Raw genomic sequence first — 21,236 nt, forward strand, 5'->3', positions numbered from 1 at the left:
ACACAGGATCACTCTCGAGGAGAAAAGACAACGCAGGAAGAATCGCGTCTCGTCGATACCACCCAGGGAATCTTTCTGTTGTGCCTTCTGCAACCGGACTTGTCTATCTCGCATTGGCCTTTTTAGCCATCAGCGTGCTTGTAGCAAGCGTGGGTAGAGCCCTTCTCAAATCTTCATTCGCGAAGCCCAGCCATGATGATGATGATGAGTGAACACCCACGTAGAATCCCTAAACTGACATTTCTTCACACAAATCATCAAAGGAATGTGATCCAGTACATATACTAAGAGGATGTGTAGTCCCAAGTTAAGAACAGACAGAGGCGATTTAACTAAAAACTACAAGTAAAATAGGTAGAAATGTTTCATGTATTGAACACTATTTGAGCTCTTCCCTAACCACAAGACAATTTCAATTCCCTCTTCTTGACAACACTGAAACCCACATCCACTGTGTTTCAGCAAAGCAGAAAATACATTTCTCTGGTCAACTGACAAGGACACCAAATATAAGAGAAAAGGTCTGTTTTCTGTGTCCCTGGCCACCTCTCACTGGAATTTTTATACAGTATAATCACATAAAATATCAGTTCTGAAAACAACAATATCAGACCTACTCTCTTTTACAGGAAAAAAACCAGTAAGATAGTATATTCTACTCTTGGCTCTATTCTTAAAACACAGAGCCACACAGCAATCCACCTGTAGTGAGGAACAGTTCCACTAATCCTCTCTGTAAAGCAGGTAAATATCACATTTTATCAGTAGAAAGATGACTATCCTTCCCCCAGTGCTGTCAGCTCTTTCAAAGAATAACATTAAGGGTGAGAAATTAGATGAGTAAGTACCGGGAGAGGGTTTCAAGTTGTGTATGTTGATCTGCTGCAGATATCCAATTCTGAGGTACTTGATTTCATATCTTAAGACCTATCCAGTGTTTACACTGATAGGATAAGAAGACATAGTCCAAGCAACGCATAATATTCTCCCTTCCTAGTTGCCTGGTGTATACTCTATTCATCAGCATCTACCTTCTCTGAAACACTACACAGGAAAAGTAGATCTTTACAACAACTACAGGTTAGTTTTCCTGACACTGACTATCACCACAATTGAGTCCTTCCATAGATTTTGTACTGTTTGAGTGTCTTCCCCTTTTGATATTCACAAACCTTATCCAGATTGATAGCTAAGTCTGATTTAATTTATCTCAAGGAGACTATGAAATGGGAAACTCATGTATTTTCTCTGATTTTGTTTTCACTTTTGATGAAAATATGTGATAGAGATATGGAAACTGAGATTAACGGCACTATATTTTAAGTGCTTGCTGGTACACAGGACTCCCAGTGGACTCGCATTGCTTAGCATGGCATTCAAGAGGCTATGACATGCCCTCTTCTGCTACAAAGAAACAACAGCCTTAAGTATACTCAAAAAGTTTATACATCTATGAATACATATCTTACCTCTCTCCATTCTTTGTTTCCAATTGCTTGTGTGTATAAAACACAGACTGTGAAAAGAAAAAAAAAAGTTTGGTCACTTTCAGATTTTAACATGTCCTTAAATTAAGTGAACTAATTCTGTAGTCTCTTGTGCTGCTGAAATTAGTAACTAGGACAATCAAATATGTTTTCCCCCAGTTTTAAGTATGGCTAACCAGACTGGAGACAATAAGGTCTAGCTGTTGAAGAAATAAGCTAATAAATGGAGTGGTTCTAAAATAGGAGGCAGCACTTATGGTTGACCCCCAGCAAAGCATTTGACAATCTCTAGCAGTAAAAGTGGATAAAAGCAGGTCTTCTTTAAGGGTGGATGGTCACCCTATTCTAGACAATCTATTGCATTATTACCCTAAAATATGCTTCCTTTGAGAGAGAAGAGCATTAAAATAAAAACAAATCAGGGCCCAACTGAAAAAAGAGACAGGGGAAACAGAAGTTGAAAAGGGGAAATAAATTACTCTGTGGGTTTTCTTCCTTAATTCTGCTTCAAATTATTTATATAAAAGTATCTTGCATATACATACTTTTTTTAAAACTAAAACCTAATAAAAAATTGAATCAATTGAGCTTTTGACCTAAGTTGTTTTTGAAAGATCAAGCAGAACAATCCCACAGGTGTCACTCAGATCTGTACTTCCAGTACAGCACCCCCTACACATTTACCTGCAGTTTCCACCACAGGGACTGGTGCTGGATACAGGTCTTTTAAACACTATTATAAGTACAGATCATTTGCACTGAAGGAGCACTATAAAATTTATTTTCTACCGTCTTGACCTAGTTGCAACTATCATTACCAAATTTTCACCTGAATTGCTTCTACAACTCCTTTCTAAACAATGGAAATACAGATATTTGAACGCTTTTTTCCTTGACAAATTCTTTTCCTGTACCAATCATTACTTTTTAAAAGAAGGTTAAAAATAATACTGTTTTAGGTTGTAGCCTTGAACAATAAAGGTAGAGGTCTGGTTTTGTTCTCAATGAAGTCAGAATTATCAGCAGACCAAAGTAAAAATGAAGTCAAGCTTCAAACTACATTTTCTTCTTATTGAAAAGTACTTGGCCTGCACCAAAAAAAAAAATCCTTTTAGGCAGTAGCAAATAAGAGCAGTAACAGAAAAATGCAATTTCAATATTTTAGCTCACATAGAAGTTAAAAGTTAACACTTTTTTTTTTTTTAAATAAGATGTCTTGTAGATGAAAAAAGCTTTTAAATAAATAAAAAAAAAGAAAAACACCTCTCTAGAGATGTCTATCTTTCTCCATTTACTCTAAATAAACCCTCGGCAATCATGTGCTCAGCTTTGGTTACTGCTTATAGTAGACTGAACCCAAACCAAAAAGCCTATTTTTACAGCACACTCTGGAGTAGACTGCTGAAGTGTATTACATGAAGAATGAAGTGAAATGGGAAAATGTGAGAAAACAGTGAAATGGAAGCTATAAAACCAGCTACGGGAAGTTCTGAAGGTTACTGAAGTTCTGACTAACTTTTACATCTTGAATTGTAGAATCACAGAATATCCTGAGCTGGAAGGGACCCACAGAGATCAAAGTTCAACTCCTGGCCCTGCACAAGACAGTCCCAAGAGTCACACCATGTGCCTGAGAGTGTTGTCCAAATGTTTTTTAAACTCTGTCAGGCTTGGTGCTGTGACCACCTCCCTGGGGAGCCCATTCGAGTGCCCAAACACCCTCTGAGTGAAGAATCTTTTCCTAATATCCAACCTAAACCTCCCCTGATGCAACTCTTTGGTCCTGTTACTGGTCATCACAGAGGAGAGATCAGTGCCTGCACCTCATCATCCCCTCCTGAGGATGCTGCAGACTGCAATGAAGTCCCCCCTCAGTCTCCTCCACCCTGAACAGACCAAGTGATCTCAGTCACTCCTCATACAGCTTTTCCTGTAGACCCTTCACCACCTTCACAGCCCAATCTAGTAAGACCTGTGTCAAGGTAACACTGGGAAAAGAGGAAAATAAAAAAGAAAACAATATTCTCTGGGCATACCCCTACTGCTAACATGTAGGTTCTCACAAACATTCTGTTCACTTTCCCCAATGGAAACATTTTTTTAAACTAAAGTTACCAGTTCTGCAATAATGAATACTTTCCAATTTTCAGCAGTGTTTTCCAAGAATGCAAATGTCTTACAAACTACAAATACCGATAAAATTGTGAATTTTATCCATTTTGCAAAGGGCTTACATCTAAATTTTCAATTAGAAATTTCTCATACCTATAATCCCAGTTGAGAATAAAACAGAAGAGGAAAGGCCGCTCTTCACAGATAATATGCACTTTTATTATTCAGATACTTTTATGTTCCAGATCTTTCTTAAACATAATTATTTTTCACTATTAATTAGCTGCTTTATTTTTTGCACTGCATCCTGTCCTCTGTACCAGTGTTAATACAGTAAACCAAGTAAAACCCATGCATTGCAGCAAGAACAAAAAGAATATTAAAAAATGAGACATTTAATATTGAGGAGAAGATAGAAACAATACAACTGTAAAATATCCACTACCATGGAAAAAAAAAGAAATATTCTGGCACTACCTTATCTCCCTAGTTTCTGAAGCCAAATAAAAGAACAGCTGTGAGCAACAACTGTTACATCCACACTGCCCACCTCAGTTTTTGCAAACATAACAAAACATCTATACCATTTCAGGGAAGACTTAGCAACAATAAAGTTGAAGTTTTTCCCATGCTGCCTTAATCATTGTACTAGTTTCAGCAGGGCTCACCATTACTCTTCACTGACCAGCTTCTAGGCAGAGCTTCCCTAAAGTCTTTTTGTTCCAGCTGCCACAAGATTCTTCTCACTGTCACTATCTTCCATGGTGAGGTCCCCCAGAGGAAGTTCTCACGTCTTCAGCCCTCCTGATCATACTCAGGAGTCACAGGGTTCCAGAAGAGGACATTCCATCCTGACTGCAGTGCTGCCACCACAGCTACATAGGGGCTGAGCTTGGCTAACCAGAGCATGAGAAAAAAACAATTCTGCCTGTCATTAGACAGAAGAAATATGCCAAAATCATTAATCTGTATCTCCTTTGCAGGTCTTATCCCTGCCTCATCTGGGAAGCCCTACTTTACCTCAATTCTCTTCAAGAAAGTAGTAAAAAAACCCCTACCATCATAAGTTTTTTTTCAAACATATTCCTAGAAAAAACACTCTCCAAACTGGGAGAGCCGAATGGTCCAAATGCTGCCATAAATCAGTATATATGACTTGTTTTGACTTCACTGAGCAGAAAGAACTGTCAGTAAGAGGGTTCAGTGTTGTTTAAAATACTTCATGGACAAGGGCTATCCAAGTCTGTCCCATTTATATCTAATATCTCTACAGTTATTTCTGTAACTTGCCTCTAGGGAGGCAAAGTGACAAATTCCTCTTGGCATGAATATTCTAGATTGTAGGGAAGTGGTCGGAATTGGAATAAATACTGAGCAGCAATTACAGTATCAAAAAAAAGGCCAAGTAAACCTCCTATGAAAACCACAGAAATCAGAATTTCCTTCCTAATTTCAGGAGAGGGCTCTTTATCTTGATATGGATAGTCAGCTATATTCGTGCGTGTCCCGCTGAGAAAAAGACCAAGAAGATAAAATGGGATTTTCACTATCAGTAAGATCCTTAGATAACTGCATGGGAGTATGAAAAGCATACTAGAATTGGCCTAAGCAAATCCAATGAGACCTCAACATGCAGAGTGACTCTACATGGTTCTATCTTATATGAGATTCAACAGATGCAAATTCAGTGGCTCTAAAAGTAGATCTTGTGAAAGTGGCTGGATGCTGGGTTTGACACCTTTTTAGCCACAAGATGAAGTTACTGTATATACAGAGCAGCCTAAGAATGGCCTGTGTCCTAGAAAACAGTCATCGAGGAAAGTTATCCTGCCTTACTTCCAACTATAGACCAGAGCAGCATGGATAAGCAACATTACAATACTTTAAAAATATTTCCATGTACTCTGAATCCATTTAAAAAATATCACTAGTTTACTTCTCAGAAATATTTTAAAGATAGATAATAAGATTTCTTTAGGTTTTCCTGCCACTTTGTTTCCTTGTGTCCCTTCCCCAGCATGGGTCACCCACTAGTCATGATCATTTGGGTTTGCTCACCTGCCCTGGCTTGGGCTGTGCACAGGCTACAGAGATGTACTGCCTTTTGCATGGAGTGTCTCTTTTCAAGAATGCACCTCCAGCAGCGTATCTTCAGAAGTGCAGCTCTGGCAATATCTTTAACAGCTGCGTCTCTAACTGCTGACACTTTTTTACTAAAACATGTTTGAGCAGGTGGCAGGGTGTGCTCCCCCGGCTTGAAGAAGTTCTGGCAGACAACTGCTACATGGTTCTCAGAGCTGACTGAAACCAGGTGCGACAGTCACAGGGTGGTTCATGGCCTTCTCACACACAGGTCACGTTGCAGTCCCCTGCTACTCAAACCCTGCAGTTTATGCCCAATACAGTTCCCTATCTTATAAAAACTCGAAGCACTTGCCCTTAACAATATTTGAGCTTAAAAACTAGACATCACCTCTGTTCAAAGGCATCTTGATTCAGTGTAAGAGACCTCTGAAATCAGTCAGGGCAATAGGTCACTGAGCACTCTTCAACTTAACCTACACAACAGGGTCTTTTTTAGCCAACTGATAATTTTTAGCAATATGCAAAACAGTTCTGCATCTGCATGATCTCCCTACACCAGAGGTATGGTAGTGCCTATGTTTACTCTTAAAAAAAAAGTTTTATAGGTTAGACATGTCAAAGGTAATCCTAACTTCCTGAAGCTTTTCCCCAGGATTGTAGAAGCTTTTCCCATCAAAACAGTTTTCTGGAGTATCTCTCAAGAAATTTTTGTTAAAGAATGTAAACACATACTCTCACAGAAGTACTCAAATGGAGTCACACTGTCACATGACTCAATATTCAAGTATATCCCATCAGGACATGATTGCATGTCCAGACACTTGATGGAAGTATAAGTCTTGGGTTATTTCCAATGCCAGTAAGCACACTACATGGTAACCTAAGGAAGAAAAGCTAAAGCTTAAAAAAAAAAAAAAATTAACTTACAGATAATAGCAAATGGAGAATTGTAGGGGAGACAACATGACACAAGACATCATAATCTAAGGACCAGTCTGTTAACACTACAAAAGTACTTTGATCAAACACTATCAGAAAAAAAAGAAATGTTTTGTGGTCTCGTTTCCTTGATAGAAGTTTTAGAAAGTGTCCTGTAGAGAAAGACAGTCACAGGTTCTTCAAAGGCAGGCAACACTTTTGGTCATATTTTAACACAACCTATGAGGAAAGCATGAGTTACTATCTTAAAAATCTGAAAATATTCATTCATATGAATCACCATACCACTCTTGATCAGGAAAGATTGTGTTTCTCAAAGATGAATTAACTTGATTTCTTTTTTCAGCATTTGATTCTAAGATTAGTAGACACTATGTACTAACAGCAACAAGTACTTCTTGATTATTCAGAATTTTGCTTAATAGCTTTGAAAGAGATCTGGAACAACAGATACTAAAAAAAGAAAGAACAACTCAATTTTCCTGCATTTATTAATTTTAGGAAACTTTAGGTTGACTGTTAAATGAGGGACTACTTAGCTCAGGAAAGCAATATTAAATACAATCTTTAAAATTCCAGCTCACATAAGTGATAAGTGCAACTTATTTAAGTGTAACTTAATTACTCTAAGTAATTGTCACAAAGATAATGTGCACCGAACTGATGCTGAAGAAAATCACCCACCTAATTTTTAATCTAGTCTTTTGCACATTTTCAATACACAATAAGAAGAAATTATAAAATGCTATATACTTACTTGGATCAGATTTAGAAAACGTATCTCTGTCCAAAAGATTTCTATAAAAAAAAAAGATAAAAATAATCTTATGTATTAAAAATTGTGAAATATGTAAATCAGATACAATGTATATATATTTTTAACAGTTTTAATCAAGAGTCAGCTCGGTTTTCTGCTCTCCTAATATGCAAGACTTACTCAAAGGCAGTCAGCACTAACACTTGAGTCTTCTCACATTTCATTATCCATTTTGGACTTGAGCAAAACGTGGCTCATTTACTCCAATACCATGAAGTGAAAAGCAACCACAAGCACGATTATATGTAAGATGAATATCAACCACAAAAATGCCTTTAAATCACAAGTATCTATCAGAGATTAACTTGCTAGTTGAACCCAAAAACTTTAGACTATACTTAAAATAATGGCTATGAGTTTTCAGAGCCATCAGGAAACATCTGTAAGAATCTGTCACAGATGAAAACTAAAGCATACATGGGACACAACAAAACTAGGAATTTTCTAATTACCTACAGAATACCTAGGGCTAAGTAGTAAGAATTAATTTCTTTGCAATGCAGCCCCAATATTGTAGCCACACTTCAGCCAACTGAGAATCAAACACATATAAGCAGACTCAAATTAACAGTAAGTCTTAAGAATCAGGACTGACCAGAAAACCATTCTCTCAAATAAAAATTTAGAATAATTAAACTTAAAAAAATCTCGACAGACTAGAAAAACATTCTGAAATTAGAAAAATGTTCTGAAACCAGGATGCTATTGAATAGGGACAAGAAAGAGCTATTAAACTTAGTAAGGTAGTTCAGTATTAACAGCAAAAATGCAGCACAGTACATGTAGTGGATATATAGCAGTTCTGTCAAAAATGGTTCTAGACATCACAGTTGACCACAAATCAAATGCAACTAAGGAGTCTTTTACCTTTGGGAAGAAGGCAAACTGGAACACAAACAAAAACGCCACTTTAGACTAATTGTCTGGTCTTCATAATATTGGTAAACACTCAAGTCAAGCAATAGTGTTTTGGGCACTCCAATTTCATGCAATCTAAGACAGACATGGAGCCTCTGGAGTTCAGCAAAAGCAGAAATAATCAGGAGTATTTAGACTATATCTATGAGGAAAACACTGCTACAAATTGAAACTGACCTTGATGTAGACAGAGCAAATAGAAACACGCTTAATCCTAAACTGAATCTTCTGCACCACGGGCACAGAAGTTGAACTTTATTCTATTGTTTTACCACCTTTCATTGTTAAAGGTGGCCTGACATGATGGGAAATCTCCACTGCCTTCAAGAACATGTAAGGTAGAGACAATTCCTACTAAGTTCTTTGATTCTCCCCCAGAGCAAAAGGAAGGATTAAATAACCAGTTTAAATCCCTTACATCTTATTATCTTTAATAATTAGTAGAGCCTCTCCAAAGGTCACAATTTATTACTCTCATTCAGATCTAAATCACATTATTTTTGTGCTACTGAAAAGTGCTGAAAAGTGTATTAATATTTTATTCAATATAGGCGTTCTAAGTGGTCCACTTCAACAAGGAAAAGATACTGTATTACAAAGTTAGGTATTGCCAAGTTCACATTTCACAACAAGCAATATGAACAAAAGACAGCTTTAAATGAACATTGGATGGATCTGTTTTATTTAATTTAGCCAAAGGAGCACTAGCATTACAATTGTTACTTGTGAGTGAACCTGAATTCTGCATGTGCTCATTCTTCAGAACTTCTCTAATCTATTGAGAAGTGTGATTTTTGTATATGCAAACAATTATACTAAGAGAAACTGTATTCTACCTTAACCAAAAATGTGCAAATACGAATGAAAAGTTTTACAAACCCAGGAAAATCAGTGAATCCAAGTCAGTATTTGACAACAGTCAGTACAAACTTCTTTAAAAGACAGTACAGGAAGTTCTGCAATATCAGAATTGCCAATCCAAATTGAAAATTGCCTCCTATACCTATATGTATCTACCTAGATACGCCATTAATAAATGGTAAATAGAATTGGATTATCCCAAAATGAATTGCTATAAAACATCAAAATTAAGAGTTATATGAAAGAAATAGTACATTAGGTTTTGGGATAAGCCTCCCATACTCACCACTGGAATTCCAAACTATTTTTATTCCTCTGTATAATGACTATACAGTGACCTTATAATCGATATGCTAGTGTTTGTTACTGCAGATTGAGATTAAGGCATCTTAGACATTCTCATACAAAGATAAGAGTATCCAAAGAATGCTTTGAGTTCTTTGGATATTTCCCACTTTTATTGTGTTCCTTTTTTTTTTCTCTATTTTCCAATGCACACACTAACATGAAGACTGGCCTGATACTGTAAAGCTCAGTCTATCCTAATACTTTTATTCCAGCAGTTGCAAAAAGCAGCCACCATGGGAACAGCAGAAAAACAAGGTAAGACTCTGTAATACTTCTGAGAACATTCCTGGTCTCCAACCATTAACTGCTCTCAAATACTTCTTGAATTAAGAACATTTCTACATAAACATATTGTAATTCAGGTCAGTAAGTGTCATCAATTCACAGGTTTGAACTAATACAGCTTTCAATATCCTCAATTCAACCCTTCACACATTTTCCCATAAATAAACAATGTCTTCAGCAAAGTCTGCAGACATGCCTGCTCATCCAAAATATTAATAGCCAATCAAAATAGTAACATAAGAACTTAGCAAGATATTGAAGCAGTGCAGCCAATTTCAAGAGGAACTTAAAAAGATTAGTGCCAACAGGAAAAAAAACCCAACCAATCAACCAAAAAAACCCCAAGAAAAAGTCTGATTTGTCCACTAAATCACCTAACAACTCAACAGGCTGCTCAACTTCATTTGTGCATTTTCATTTTAGGGAGATAACAGTCAAAGTGTTCCTTTAAATATGAAAAAACTGCATGGTACATAAGCACAGGACAATCTAAACTCACAAGAAACAGTAACAGCAAAATAAGAAAGAAAACCGGATGTACTTCTAGAGCTTTAGTAGTCTTCATACTCTTAATTTCAATGGCACTTTCTGCATAGGCTGAGCAATACAGAGTGTATTTTTTTCCATTTTTCCTGAGAAAAGCATTCTCTTTAGAAGTATACTGTTTTGTCTCAGGAAAGCTCATAGACTCAGAAACCAGAAATATCTGAAACTTCTTTTTCTTTTTCATAATCAAAGTATCAAGAGAAACAGACTTGCATTTTGACTGAACACGGTGAGTACAGTTTTTTTTTTTTTTCTACATCCATTAAGCCTTTCAGATAAAGAATACAAAATGAAAAGGAATCGCTATAAATTATGAGGAAGGGAAAAAAAAAAAAGATGACATCTTTTTACCTGGAGAAACATGCACATGAAATACACACAGGAAAGAAATGTATTGGAATATCTGTGCAGAAAGCATTATTCTATCAGCACAGATCCTGAAGGAATTCATTCTGCACCTGCCCATTCTGGAGCAGACCTTCCAAAAGGGTTTCAACAGCATAGATGACTAAGGGGAAAAAGGAGTCATGGCAATAACACCTACTTGGTCTTAAGTGGAAAGCACAAGACAGATTAGAAATGCTGTGTTAATTTTTTTTCTGTCTAAAGAGAACAATTTCCTGGGGAGAGGGGTGGGGGGAGAAAAAAGGTAATCAGTAAATAAGTTAAAACATATTTAGCTATACTTCACAGAGTCACATTGTTTACACAGTTTCATGAACTTAATAAAAATTTATCAAAATAACAGTTTCTGTCCAGTGCTTCAGAAAATTTTTTAGAACAGAGTGTTTCACTTGGAAGGTAACTATAATGATCACCCAGTCCAACTGCCTGACCAACTCAGGGCTGACCAAAAGCTAAAACCTGTTGTTTAAGGGCACTGTCCAAATGCCTCTTTAACAAAGACATCAATCACATCCCTAGGAAGCCTGGTCCAGTGTTTGACCACCCTCCCAGTAAACAAATGTTTCTGAATGCCAAGTGTCCTGCACTGTGTTTATTCTAAACAACTATATGTATAAATCCTGTCCTTCAAGATTCACTGGTCCAGTCAGCAGTGGTAGCTAACCAGGCATCATTACGGTCTATGTTGCCTCATAAGATCTCACGTACTCTATGTGTTATACATATGTTGTTAGACGTACACTAGAAAGTAGCATTTACTCACCTTGTTCACATATACTTTACTACAGATTTTACTTCATTTTAATGATCAATATCTGAACTTCCCTCCCTGTAAGCTTTTTAATTTAACCCTTTGGTGAACCCAACTGCTAAGCAAAAGTAAATCCAATTCCCCCTTCAGAAATGACAGAATTCTGGCACAGTACTACAGAATTGATTAGCTTAAAATCTGCTTCTCTAGTTTAAAAAAAACTGGAAAAAGACTTATTTATACATTGCTTCCAACAGCTCTGAAGTCCTTAATGATAAAAATGTCATTTACTTCAAATTAATTTGTCAGAATCTCTCTGAGTGTTATGGTTTTATGTTTCTCTTCATCTTTAGATTACATCTAAGTGCATACAAAGATTCTTAGGTTGGGATACAGCAATCGGCAGTCTGCAAACACAGAAGTTAGTTATCCATGCAAAATAATGTTTAATCTTTACAAAATATATGTTTTCAGTATGTTATATTCCTATAGGAGTATATAGTACTTCTCTAACACTTGTGAGAATGGGAAAAGAAATAGTGCCTAGTTCATTAAATAAATGCATTTCTGTTTCCCTTACTCAGTAAAGGGCCCATGCCCCTTTTTCAAGGAAGATCCGGGAAAAAAAAAGAAGCATCTCCTCACTTTTTACTGTGTAGAAGAGTAGCCATTGTACTACTAATTATAACATAAGTGCATTAACCTAGTAGTCACTGCCCCTTAGTTTTAACCGGTATTACTGAACCGATATTACTGTCCCAGGTAAGATGACATATGATCCAAAGAGCCCTTCACTTGAGTGAAGAGCCCACTTGACTTCCTGCAGAGTAATTTCACAAACAACTTTCAGCTGTAGTGCCAGCTTAAGTAGTCACCCTTCCCCAACTATTTATTCTCTCCTTGTGCATTCTGTCAGAGCACAAAGTAAGCTATTAGCCTCTAGATTCAAAACACCTTGGACCTAAAAGTAGATCAGACAATTTCTCAGAATTTTACCTTCTTGTCAACATAACTAGTTCTCTTAGAATAGGCTCACAGGTGAGAAAACACTGGCTCTACAGACTAAGAGGCAATTAGGATGACCTCTGCCTTTCTGTTCAGATTGTCTCCATTCTTTGGGGCACTAGAAATACCAGAAAGAAAACAAACATATCTCTGATACACAACCTTAAGAAAACATCCACAATACCTCTTCATAACCTTTGGAGAAGTAATTCACTCTTCCTGTTCCAAGAAGACAAAGAAATAATTTTCAGCCTCCCACTAACTCTCATTGTCAAGTTAAACATATATTGATTCAGAAGCCATAAGGGAAAAAAGAAAAGGAGAAGCAATAAGAAGGGTTAGACTAGCAGTTCCTCCATGAGTTTTATGACAACCTTTCTCTGGGTAGATGTATGCAAACAATTTTAGGATGAAGTCTCAACTGATGACTATTCATGGTGTTTAAAAAAAAACAAAAACAAACAAACAAAAACCAACACAGGAATTGCCAAATTTATTTACTTTAACATAGCAACAGTTTTGCAGGAATTCTGTTGAAACAGACAGGAAGTAGTGGATTATGAAAATACACTTCTGCAGATAAAGCAGACCTGAACACAATCTTGGACTATTCCTCTTTTTTTTAAATAAAAAAAGTCAATTTAGGAACATCACAAACTGATGGAACTCTGCTTCAGTACCAACCAAATTATTATTTGAAACCAGCAGAATGAACCATCCATATTTATGCTGCTAAGCCTTGGCAGGTAAACAGTTTCTGGCTCTGAGCTACTGGTGATGTATCCTGGGGGATGGCACTAAGGACTGCTGGTGTCAAAATAACTATTCAGTCTAGTGTCAGCTCGCCAGTCCTTTCAAGTTGCTTTCATCCAGACCATCCAAATCCATAGGTATGCTGCTTTGAGTTCTGATTTTTTTAGGAATGTATAGTTAATACAGTGTTTCATTAATGATTTATGTGTTGTTACACATAAAGATTGGTTTTGCATTTTTTTCTGAAACAACTCTTTAAAAGGTATACATCAAAGAAATAACTTAAAAAGCAAATATATACCGTCAATGTAATATTCATCCTCTCTGTGTTATTGCAGAACTGTTGCTGGTGACCCACTGCTCAGATGGATGGAGAGGAAGGAAAATGAGGAACGTAATCCTACCATAGAAAGTCTTCATAAAAATACACTTAAAGTCACTGCATACTTCCTCGTACCTGATCCTCTTCCTGCTGCCAGGCTTCCCTTTACCCCTTCTGAAGCCTAAGACTGTTGGCTTCAGATATGGGAAGGTCTTACAGTAAGCCAATCAGCAGTGTCCCACATCCTGTCCGGGGAGAAGCAGGACGTTTACAGTGGTGGCAGGGGTGGAGCAGACGGTCTCAGAAGGACAATGATGTTGATGGTTTCTTCCTTCCCGCTCTGAGGACCCCCATATGAGCTAACATGTTCTTACTTCCTCCACCTGCAACTCCATTTCACATCCACATTTACTGTACATTCTATACGGTGTATATTACATCTGCTTCAGACTTGCTCTTTCAGCTCTTTTGGATTTGCCCAGCTCCCAGTCTTCACTTCTTTAACAACCACTGCTGACTTCTTTACCTCGCTGGGGTCCCCAGTAGGTGGGCCATCCCAACGCCCCTCTTTTCACCCTCTGCTCCCAACTTGCAAGGCCTCTGCTATCACACCATGACAACAGTCCTCTGTATTATACCATTCTCTGAGAGTCACAAATACATTATTACACAGAAAATAATTACTTGCTACTACTATCTGTATAAAGAAACATGTTTATAAGACACAATTACACAAGGACAAGCCAGTGAATCTAAGGAGTAGCCACCCAGTCACTAGAAAAAAAACTGCTGGGTTTGGGTTTGCAGCTTAGCAAAACCAAACAAAGTTCCTTGTAGACAAAGACAGCTTTAGACAAAACCTGACAAGTCCTGAGACTTGCGCAGTGTGAAACCTGGGGCCTGTGTGAGAGACTGAAATGTTAAAGGTTAATGACTTGAACAATTAATATTTGCAAAACCAGCAGGGTGCTTTGCTGAGACCAGTTTTGCATCCCCCAGTCAAAGAGAAGGAGAGTTTTTGCGTGTGTGGTGGTGCAACCTCTGATCTGCATAACAACCCACGTGCAGAGGGGGTGCACTCCCACCACCAGACGGCTGCACAAACACACACCTTTGTGTTGCCACAAGCTGGTCTTTGAGCCAGATAAGGGAAAAGGCCAAAGGGTCAGTAAGTAGCAGATCCTGCGAGGTGGGATAATGTTTTTTATCAAGCCAATGATAGTCCTCCCTCCCGGTAAGGCTCAGCTGCAAAAGTCGTCCCCCCCTCCCCCCCCCCACCGCCCCCGGGGGAGGTATTCACACGTAAGTCTGAAGGTATTCATCCCTTCTGATAAAGCACAACGGCTCAACTATGCAGGCATGAGAAACAGTGGTCATGTCTCAGATGGTGTCATAAACCATCAAAGACCTCAGAATTACCTTCAGACTCATTTCTGGGGCCTTCCACCACAGGACTGTGAATGATTCACAGTATTGCATGAAACAGTGTAAAAGTTGCAGGAGAGGAAGCTGGACTTTCCCACCTGAACCTGAACATATATTACCCCACTGAACTTTTGGTTTCCAGGGCTTCTCCACCTCCAACAGATCAAGACTGTAACCATCACCTCACCCGAGGGACATCAAAATTGCAACCTTTAAGTATCATCACTGGATCCATGGGTGGCAATACCTTTCTTCTCTACAATCTATTCTTACCCTTTTTCCTTTACTTATGTATTTTCTTAAGTGATATTTTTATACTTTTATATTGTTATATTTCTCTAGATAATAACCAAAATGGCTACATATTTCCTTTCCATTGCAACCAATTTGTTCTAAAATAAACCTGATATATATGCCATATATGAATGACCTGCCACAGGTCATTCAGTGTCTTTTCACTCTAATTTGCCCCAAGGGATCTGTTAACTAGAACTTCGGTTACCCCATCTCAGGGGCCCATTGTAACAGCCTGCCCCAATAATCCCAAGACAGAATTTACAGGGCAAAAGATCTGCCTTAAATTCTAGAAGTCATATGGCTGCATGCTTAAATTTCAAATATAGACACACAAGTGAAAACCAAACCATGCAGTCTATCAGGAGTGTACCTCCATGACTATTTTGAAGGATAATGTCACCCACTTCTATTTTTTTCTCTCAATACAGTAATTCTTCTCAGCTGAACCCAGCTGGTTGTCTAGGCAGTTCCATTTCAAAGAAAAAACATGTAAGATCAACCTTCTGTTGCCAGTCACACATAACCACTCCATGGACTTTTAATCCAACCTGGAAGCACATGCACAAAGAAAGCAGGAAAATGAAAACCAGACTTCTACTCAGGATTAATTTTATATTCTGTATTTTGTACTATACAAAGTTACAAGCTCAATAATTTGTTGTGATTGTTATGATTTTATCTTTTTTTAATCATTGTATCTTTCTACGACAGAGACTTCCAACAAACTATTAATATTTCAGGAAAAAAAGCAAGAGGTAAGTATGCTGGCTGGAGAGATATTATCTTGCCAGAAATCAATGCCCAGGACAAACAAAGATATAATTAAACATACTTTCAGGTACTGCAACCACGAGGAGGTGGCTGGTTAAGACTTTCAGACTGCCAAAGAAAAGGAAAAGCAAAAATTCTGAAGTAGTATGCTTTGTTCCTCTGTGCAAGAAACTTGAAATTATCTTAATTACTGAGAATAAGGGTTGCTTAATTCCATTTAGCTCATTCATTAATGTTAGATTTCTGTACAAATTGTGAAGCAGCATAGAACTGATCCAAAACAGGTATGGGCAACCAATTGTTTTTCTGCTGAATTAACCATGACAAGGAGTTTATGGTGCCTTTATGCACATTATGCCTAGTGTAGGAATACAGTGTAGAGCCTACCCAGTATAAACCAGAACGGTAAGGACACACTGCCTGACTGAGCATAAAGCCTTTCAGAGCAGTGTTATCATAACAAACTTTTTGAATTAGCAGTGACCCTGTACTGTGTCAATATTTTATAACACTTTTACCATCTTTCAGATAACTGTCATCTCTGATACACTACTATTAGTCAGAATATTATGAAACTCAGCTTCACTTTTCTAGAGATATTAAAAAATTACTCTCAAGAAAATAATTGATTGATAACTCCTCATTCAGTAAATAAATAAACATTAATATGTAAAATGAAACTTGGCCTTTTTTCTAACATCAGGTTTCAGACTGGCTGTGGCTTAATCAGGCAGTACAGGAAAAAGACTAGGTCAGTCCATACAGGAACCATGATGAGAAGAAATCGTCATTATACAGATTATAACAAGAAATTGAGCCTACTGAACTTTAAGTTCACACACAGCACAAACACCATGATATGCGATATCCACCATCTACTTGAGTCCTCAGCATTAAACACACTAGCTCAGTCAACACATAGTAACTGCACTCATACTAGGGAAGACAGGAACAGAATATGAAGTTTTTCCAAGATTTAACTAGATTGGAATCAGAGAAGAACATCGCCAGAGAGGGAAAACAGGATGACAGAGACATGGCCTGAAGCTTACCCGAAACTCACATCAGAGCACAAATTTACAAACATAGCTGGTAAGAGGAGATTCAAAGGTCCGTAATCAGTATCCAGTTCAAAAACCTCTCTAGAGGAAGAGGAATCTTTAGGCTGGAAAACAGTAGAGGAGAAAAAGAACAGCCCATATCCTCTCTTCCACACTGAGTGGAGGGAAAAGGTCCTTCACCACATGACAACTGTAAAAAATTATGCCAGGTTGAAACTCATAAAGATCACATGGCAGGTGACAGTAAGATTTTCATCAGACCACAGATGCCCTTCAGGGCATGTGACAAAGGGAGCAACAGGGCACAGAGGGAGATGGCTACTAGAAAAATTGATGCAGAAAACAGTGGACTACTACCAACACCAGATGATCCTCTGGGATGATACATATAAGTTTTTCTGCCATATTAGATCTGGCTATTGAGCCAAAAACTACAGATTCCTGATAAACTACATCTTACAGAGTCAGAAAAGAATTGTGAACTTTTTATTTGCCAGGTACTGAGTAGTAATAGCTAGAATTAAATCAATCTCTTGCTTTTCTAGCATTCGTAAAATTACAGCCAATGCTGGCATTCAGTAAGTCATGGGAATGATATGGAAAGCTTTTAATCATAAAGAAATCCCCTGATATTCAAAAAATTCCTGGATTTTATAATTTTGATAGACAACTTTTCATCCCATGAGACAAGCCTTTCCTAAAGGCTACCTGATGTTCCCCTGAAGCTAAATCAGGCTGGTTTGCAGAATAAGTAGTAGTGCAATTCTATCTGCATAGTGTTGAACCTGGCTACTTTGATAACATTGGCAGCATGAACATGCAGGGTAGATTAACTCAGGAAGCGCTGACAGACCACACAGAATTAAAAGCTAAGTGAATAGAAGCTCTACCCTTATGAATAAGACACAAAGAAAGAAGAAGATGTGAAAGAACATTGCCCAGAGTCACAAGTTTATTTTGTGGCACAAACAGCCTGCAGTGCTCCATCGACCACCAAGTTACACCACCTATACAAACTGGAAGAACTTCCCTCATCTCCTATAATGAAAACAAGCAAAAAAAAAAAAATCTAAGAAGAAATAATAGTTATCAACAAATAACTGTTGATGTTACTTAGTGACCAAATTGGTTCTACAACTCTTTGAGTATCAAGGAAAACAAACATCACCCGAACTGTTATAAAAGCATTTCTCTCCAGGTATTTAGGAATACACAACTGCTAATTATTACAGATTTTTCAGCATTCTCTGAACTTTGCAGTTTGCTCTTGCAGTCTTTCACAATTTAATTTAACACTACATTTCACAAGCTTTAGCCAATGAATGTGTTTACAGATGAATCACAAACATGTGTGATCTCTGCCCCAGTGTCGTTCATTTTGCACTCCGTTTTGAAACATAATTTTATAATCAAAAGCTGTCATTCCAGCACAGACAGAAGGAAGGAATCACCATGGAAATTCCCATTCTCCTGCACTTGACATCAAGACAATATCAGGATATGAGACTATTTTTTAAACAAGAAAAAAAAAGAAAAGGCAGTTTTAACAAAGCAGATATGTATTTTGATATCTACAGAGAAATTAACATTGTAAACTATACACTGAAATTAGTTACATGAAAAGTCAGAATTGACTGACTACGTTAAATCAATCTCATTTCTTTGTAACTATCTGATGGATTCTCAAATCACTGTAAAGCACTGCATGTATATAAAAAGAATATCTGTAATGAAAGGTACCCCCAGAATAAGAAAACCAGATCAAAACCAGCATAAGAGTTCTGACATGTGTAAGTGTGACAGGTTATCTGATGAACCTAAAAGTAAAACTAAAAGTCCTGCATTGCTTTTTACACATCGCAGCACACCGTTTAGTGGACCAGGGTTGACGCCCGTGAACTTTCCACAGACAAGCAGTAAGTAACATCAGGCTATTCATATGACAGCCTAGTCACTGTTTCAGTATTAGAAATTCAATCTTACTCTATTTTTCATTGCTTCAGCCTTCTTTTGAAACGCACCCTTGATAAAACATCAGATCAGACTTTATTTACTAAGGAAAGAGAGGGAGTGGTCTGACAATTTAAGTTTAGAGCGCTGCCGTTCTGTCCTAGTAGAAGTACTGTTAACAGCAGGAGCTCTCGGACAGCTACATTAGAAAATGACGCAACGGACTGTAGCACTAACTTTGTCTCATTTCCCGTCAGGAAACAACACTAGCAGTTCAAATTTTCCGCTAGAAGCTGCCAACTCTGCGAAAGGAACCACCGCTCTGCAATTACGAGGGAATACTTAAAGAAGTTGCAAAATGTGAACGAAGACACAAATATAAAAGCCCACAGATAAAACCTCTAATAGGAAATTCTCTGCGCTCTGTGGGAGAAAGCACGATTTCTGAAATATCGATAAACAAATGTCGAGGAACAAACCCGCGTATACCAGATTTGGCGTTACGGAGTGGCATTTTCGCAATTTCTCGGCACTAGCGTTACGATAAAATGTGACGAAGCAAGAGAACACGCCCGCTCCCGTAACAGTTTTGCAAGAGCGCCTCGAAGAACTTAAAACAGGATTTCTTTGGACGGCAGTTTTCCGTCCCCACTGCGGCACACTTGGGGCAGCCCCAGAAGTTAAAATACCTGCGGGAGAACGCGCGCTGCGCGCTCCTCGTCGCCCCTCCCGCTCCCTCGTGCCGGCAGCGGTGCGGGAGGGATGCGGGGCGGCAGCAGCCACTGCCCGTCTCGGCAGAGTCCGCAGCCGCTGCGGGAGCGGACGCTTCGCCCCGTGGTCCGCCGGCAGCTCCCTGCGGCGGGCACGCCCGGTGAGGGACAGCGGGCTGCAGCGGGCTGGCAGCCGGCCCCGGGCTGCTCCCAGGCTCTGCCCGAGGCTGCGCTGACAGCTAGGCGGGGCAGGAGGGAAAGTGCCCCGCACAGCGCCGGGCGTGCGGAGGGCGTCCCGCGCTGCCCCTTCTCCTCCCCGCTCTGCTGACACCGCCGGGGCGAGGGGAGCCGTGCCCGGCGCTCCGCGACCACCTGCCCGCCCACCCGTCCGCCCCCTCCGACGCCGCGGGGCGAGCGAGCCGCCGCCGTACCTGCAGGACACGGAGAGCTCCACCTTGGTGGCCGGGATGCTGGAGCTGAGCACGTTAAAATCCCCCACGGACGCCATCTTCGGCAGCCCACCGCTCCTGCCCGGCTTCTGCTGCCCCGCCGGCTTCTCCAGCCCGAACATGGGGCAGCGCGGCGCGGGCGGGAAGGAGGGACGGAGGGAAGAGGCGGCGCCAAGCGGCCTCCACAGCGTGGCGCCGCCGCCCGCGCCGCGGAGCCCCGTGAGCGCGGAGCCCCGGCCCGCAGCGCCCCGCACCGCCCCGCACCCGCGGGCTGCGGCCGCCGGCGGGAGCGGCGGGGCGGGAGCGGGGCGGTGACGTCACCGCGAGCGGGAGCCGCGCGTGACCGCCCCGGGCGCGGGGAGCCCGACGGCAGGAGCGAGGGCACGGAACGTAGACCCCCCGGGGGAAAAACGGCACCAAAGGGTGCGGGGCGGGGAAGGGCCCCGGGGGAGGCAGGGCCAGGGGAACTGTCCCGAGCGATTTCGCTCCCGCGCCTCCCCCGTCTCTTCCCCTTTGGCCCCTGTACGGAGACTCCCGTCCCGTCCCGCGGGCTGTCCGGGGAACCCCTTCCTCCTGCGTTTGTGAGTGAGCGGCTCCGCACGAGGGATGAGGCGGCTGCGGACAGGGCGGGCGGGCCGCGCCCCGGCCAGTGACGCCCCAAACTTCGGCGCCCTGCGGCGAGGCGGGTTAATTCTCCCGGGACCGGGGCGACAAACGCGTCCCGGCAGGAAGGGCGGGCGGTTTGCGGGGACCGACGGCACAACAGCGACGGGGCTGCGGGGCCCGGCCTGCACCGCCAGGGGGCGCGGCCGAGCAGCCCCGCGGGGCGGGGCGATGATCCGCCGGGAGTCGGAGAGACAACATCAGCTACAGCTGCAAGACTAGAGGGGAAAGAGGTGGGTTTACCTTGATTACTTCGTGCACTGACATATGAAAAAC

At 40.3% G+C, this 21,236-nt stretch overlaps 1 protein-coding gene across 1 annotated transcript in view; it reads right to left on the bottom strand.

Moving 5' to 3' along the window:
• Positions 1 to 20,543, bottom strand: part of CPNE8 (copine 8) — an 82,153-nt gene extending 61,610 nt beyond the window's left edge. Inside the window, exons 1-3 of the mRNA XM_027890110.1 lie at positions 20,280 to 20,543; positions 7,381 to 7,421; positions 1,470 to 1,516 (exon numbers count right to left, since the gene is read on the bottom strand). Of these exons, the coding sequence (XP_027745911.1) occupies positions 1,470 to 1,516; positions 7,381 to 7,421; positions 20,280 to 20,419 (228 nt within the window). The 5' untranslated portion in view covers positions 20,420 to 20,543. The remainder of the gene's footprint in view (positions 1 to 1,469; positions 1,517 to 7,380; positions 7,422 to 20,279) is intronic.
• Between the last annotated feature and the right edge of the window lie 693 nt (positions 20,544 to 21,236).

Source organism: Empidonax traillii, unplaced genomic scaffold (assembly GCF_003031625.1).
Source record: "Empidonax traillii isolate 1590-97213 ecotype Southwest subspecies unplaced genomic scaffold, ASM303162v1 scaffold277:size2070623, whole genome shotgun sequence".
Taxonomy (NCBI): domain Eukaryota; kingdom Metazoa; phylum Chordata; class Aves; order Passeriformes; family Tyrannidae; genus Empidonax; species Empidonax traillii.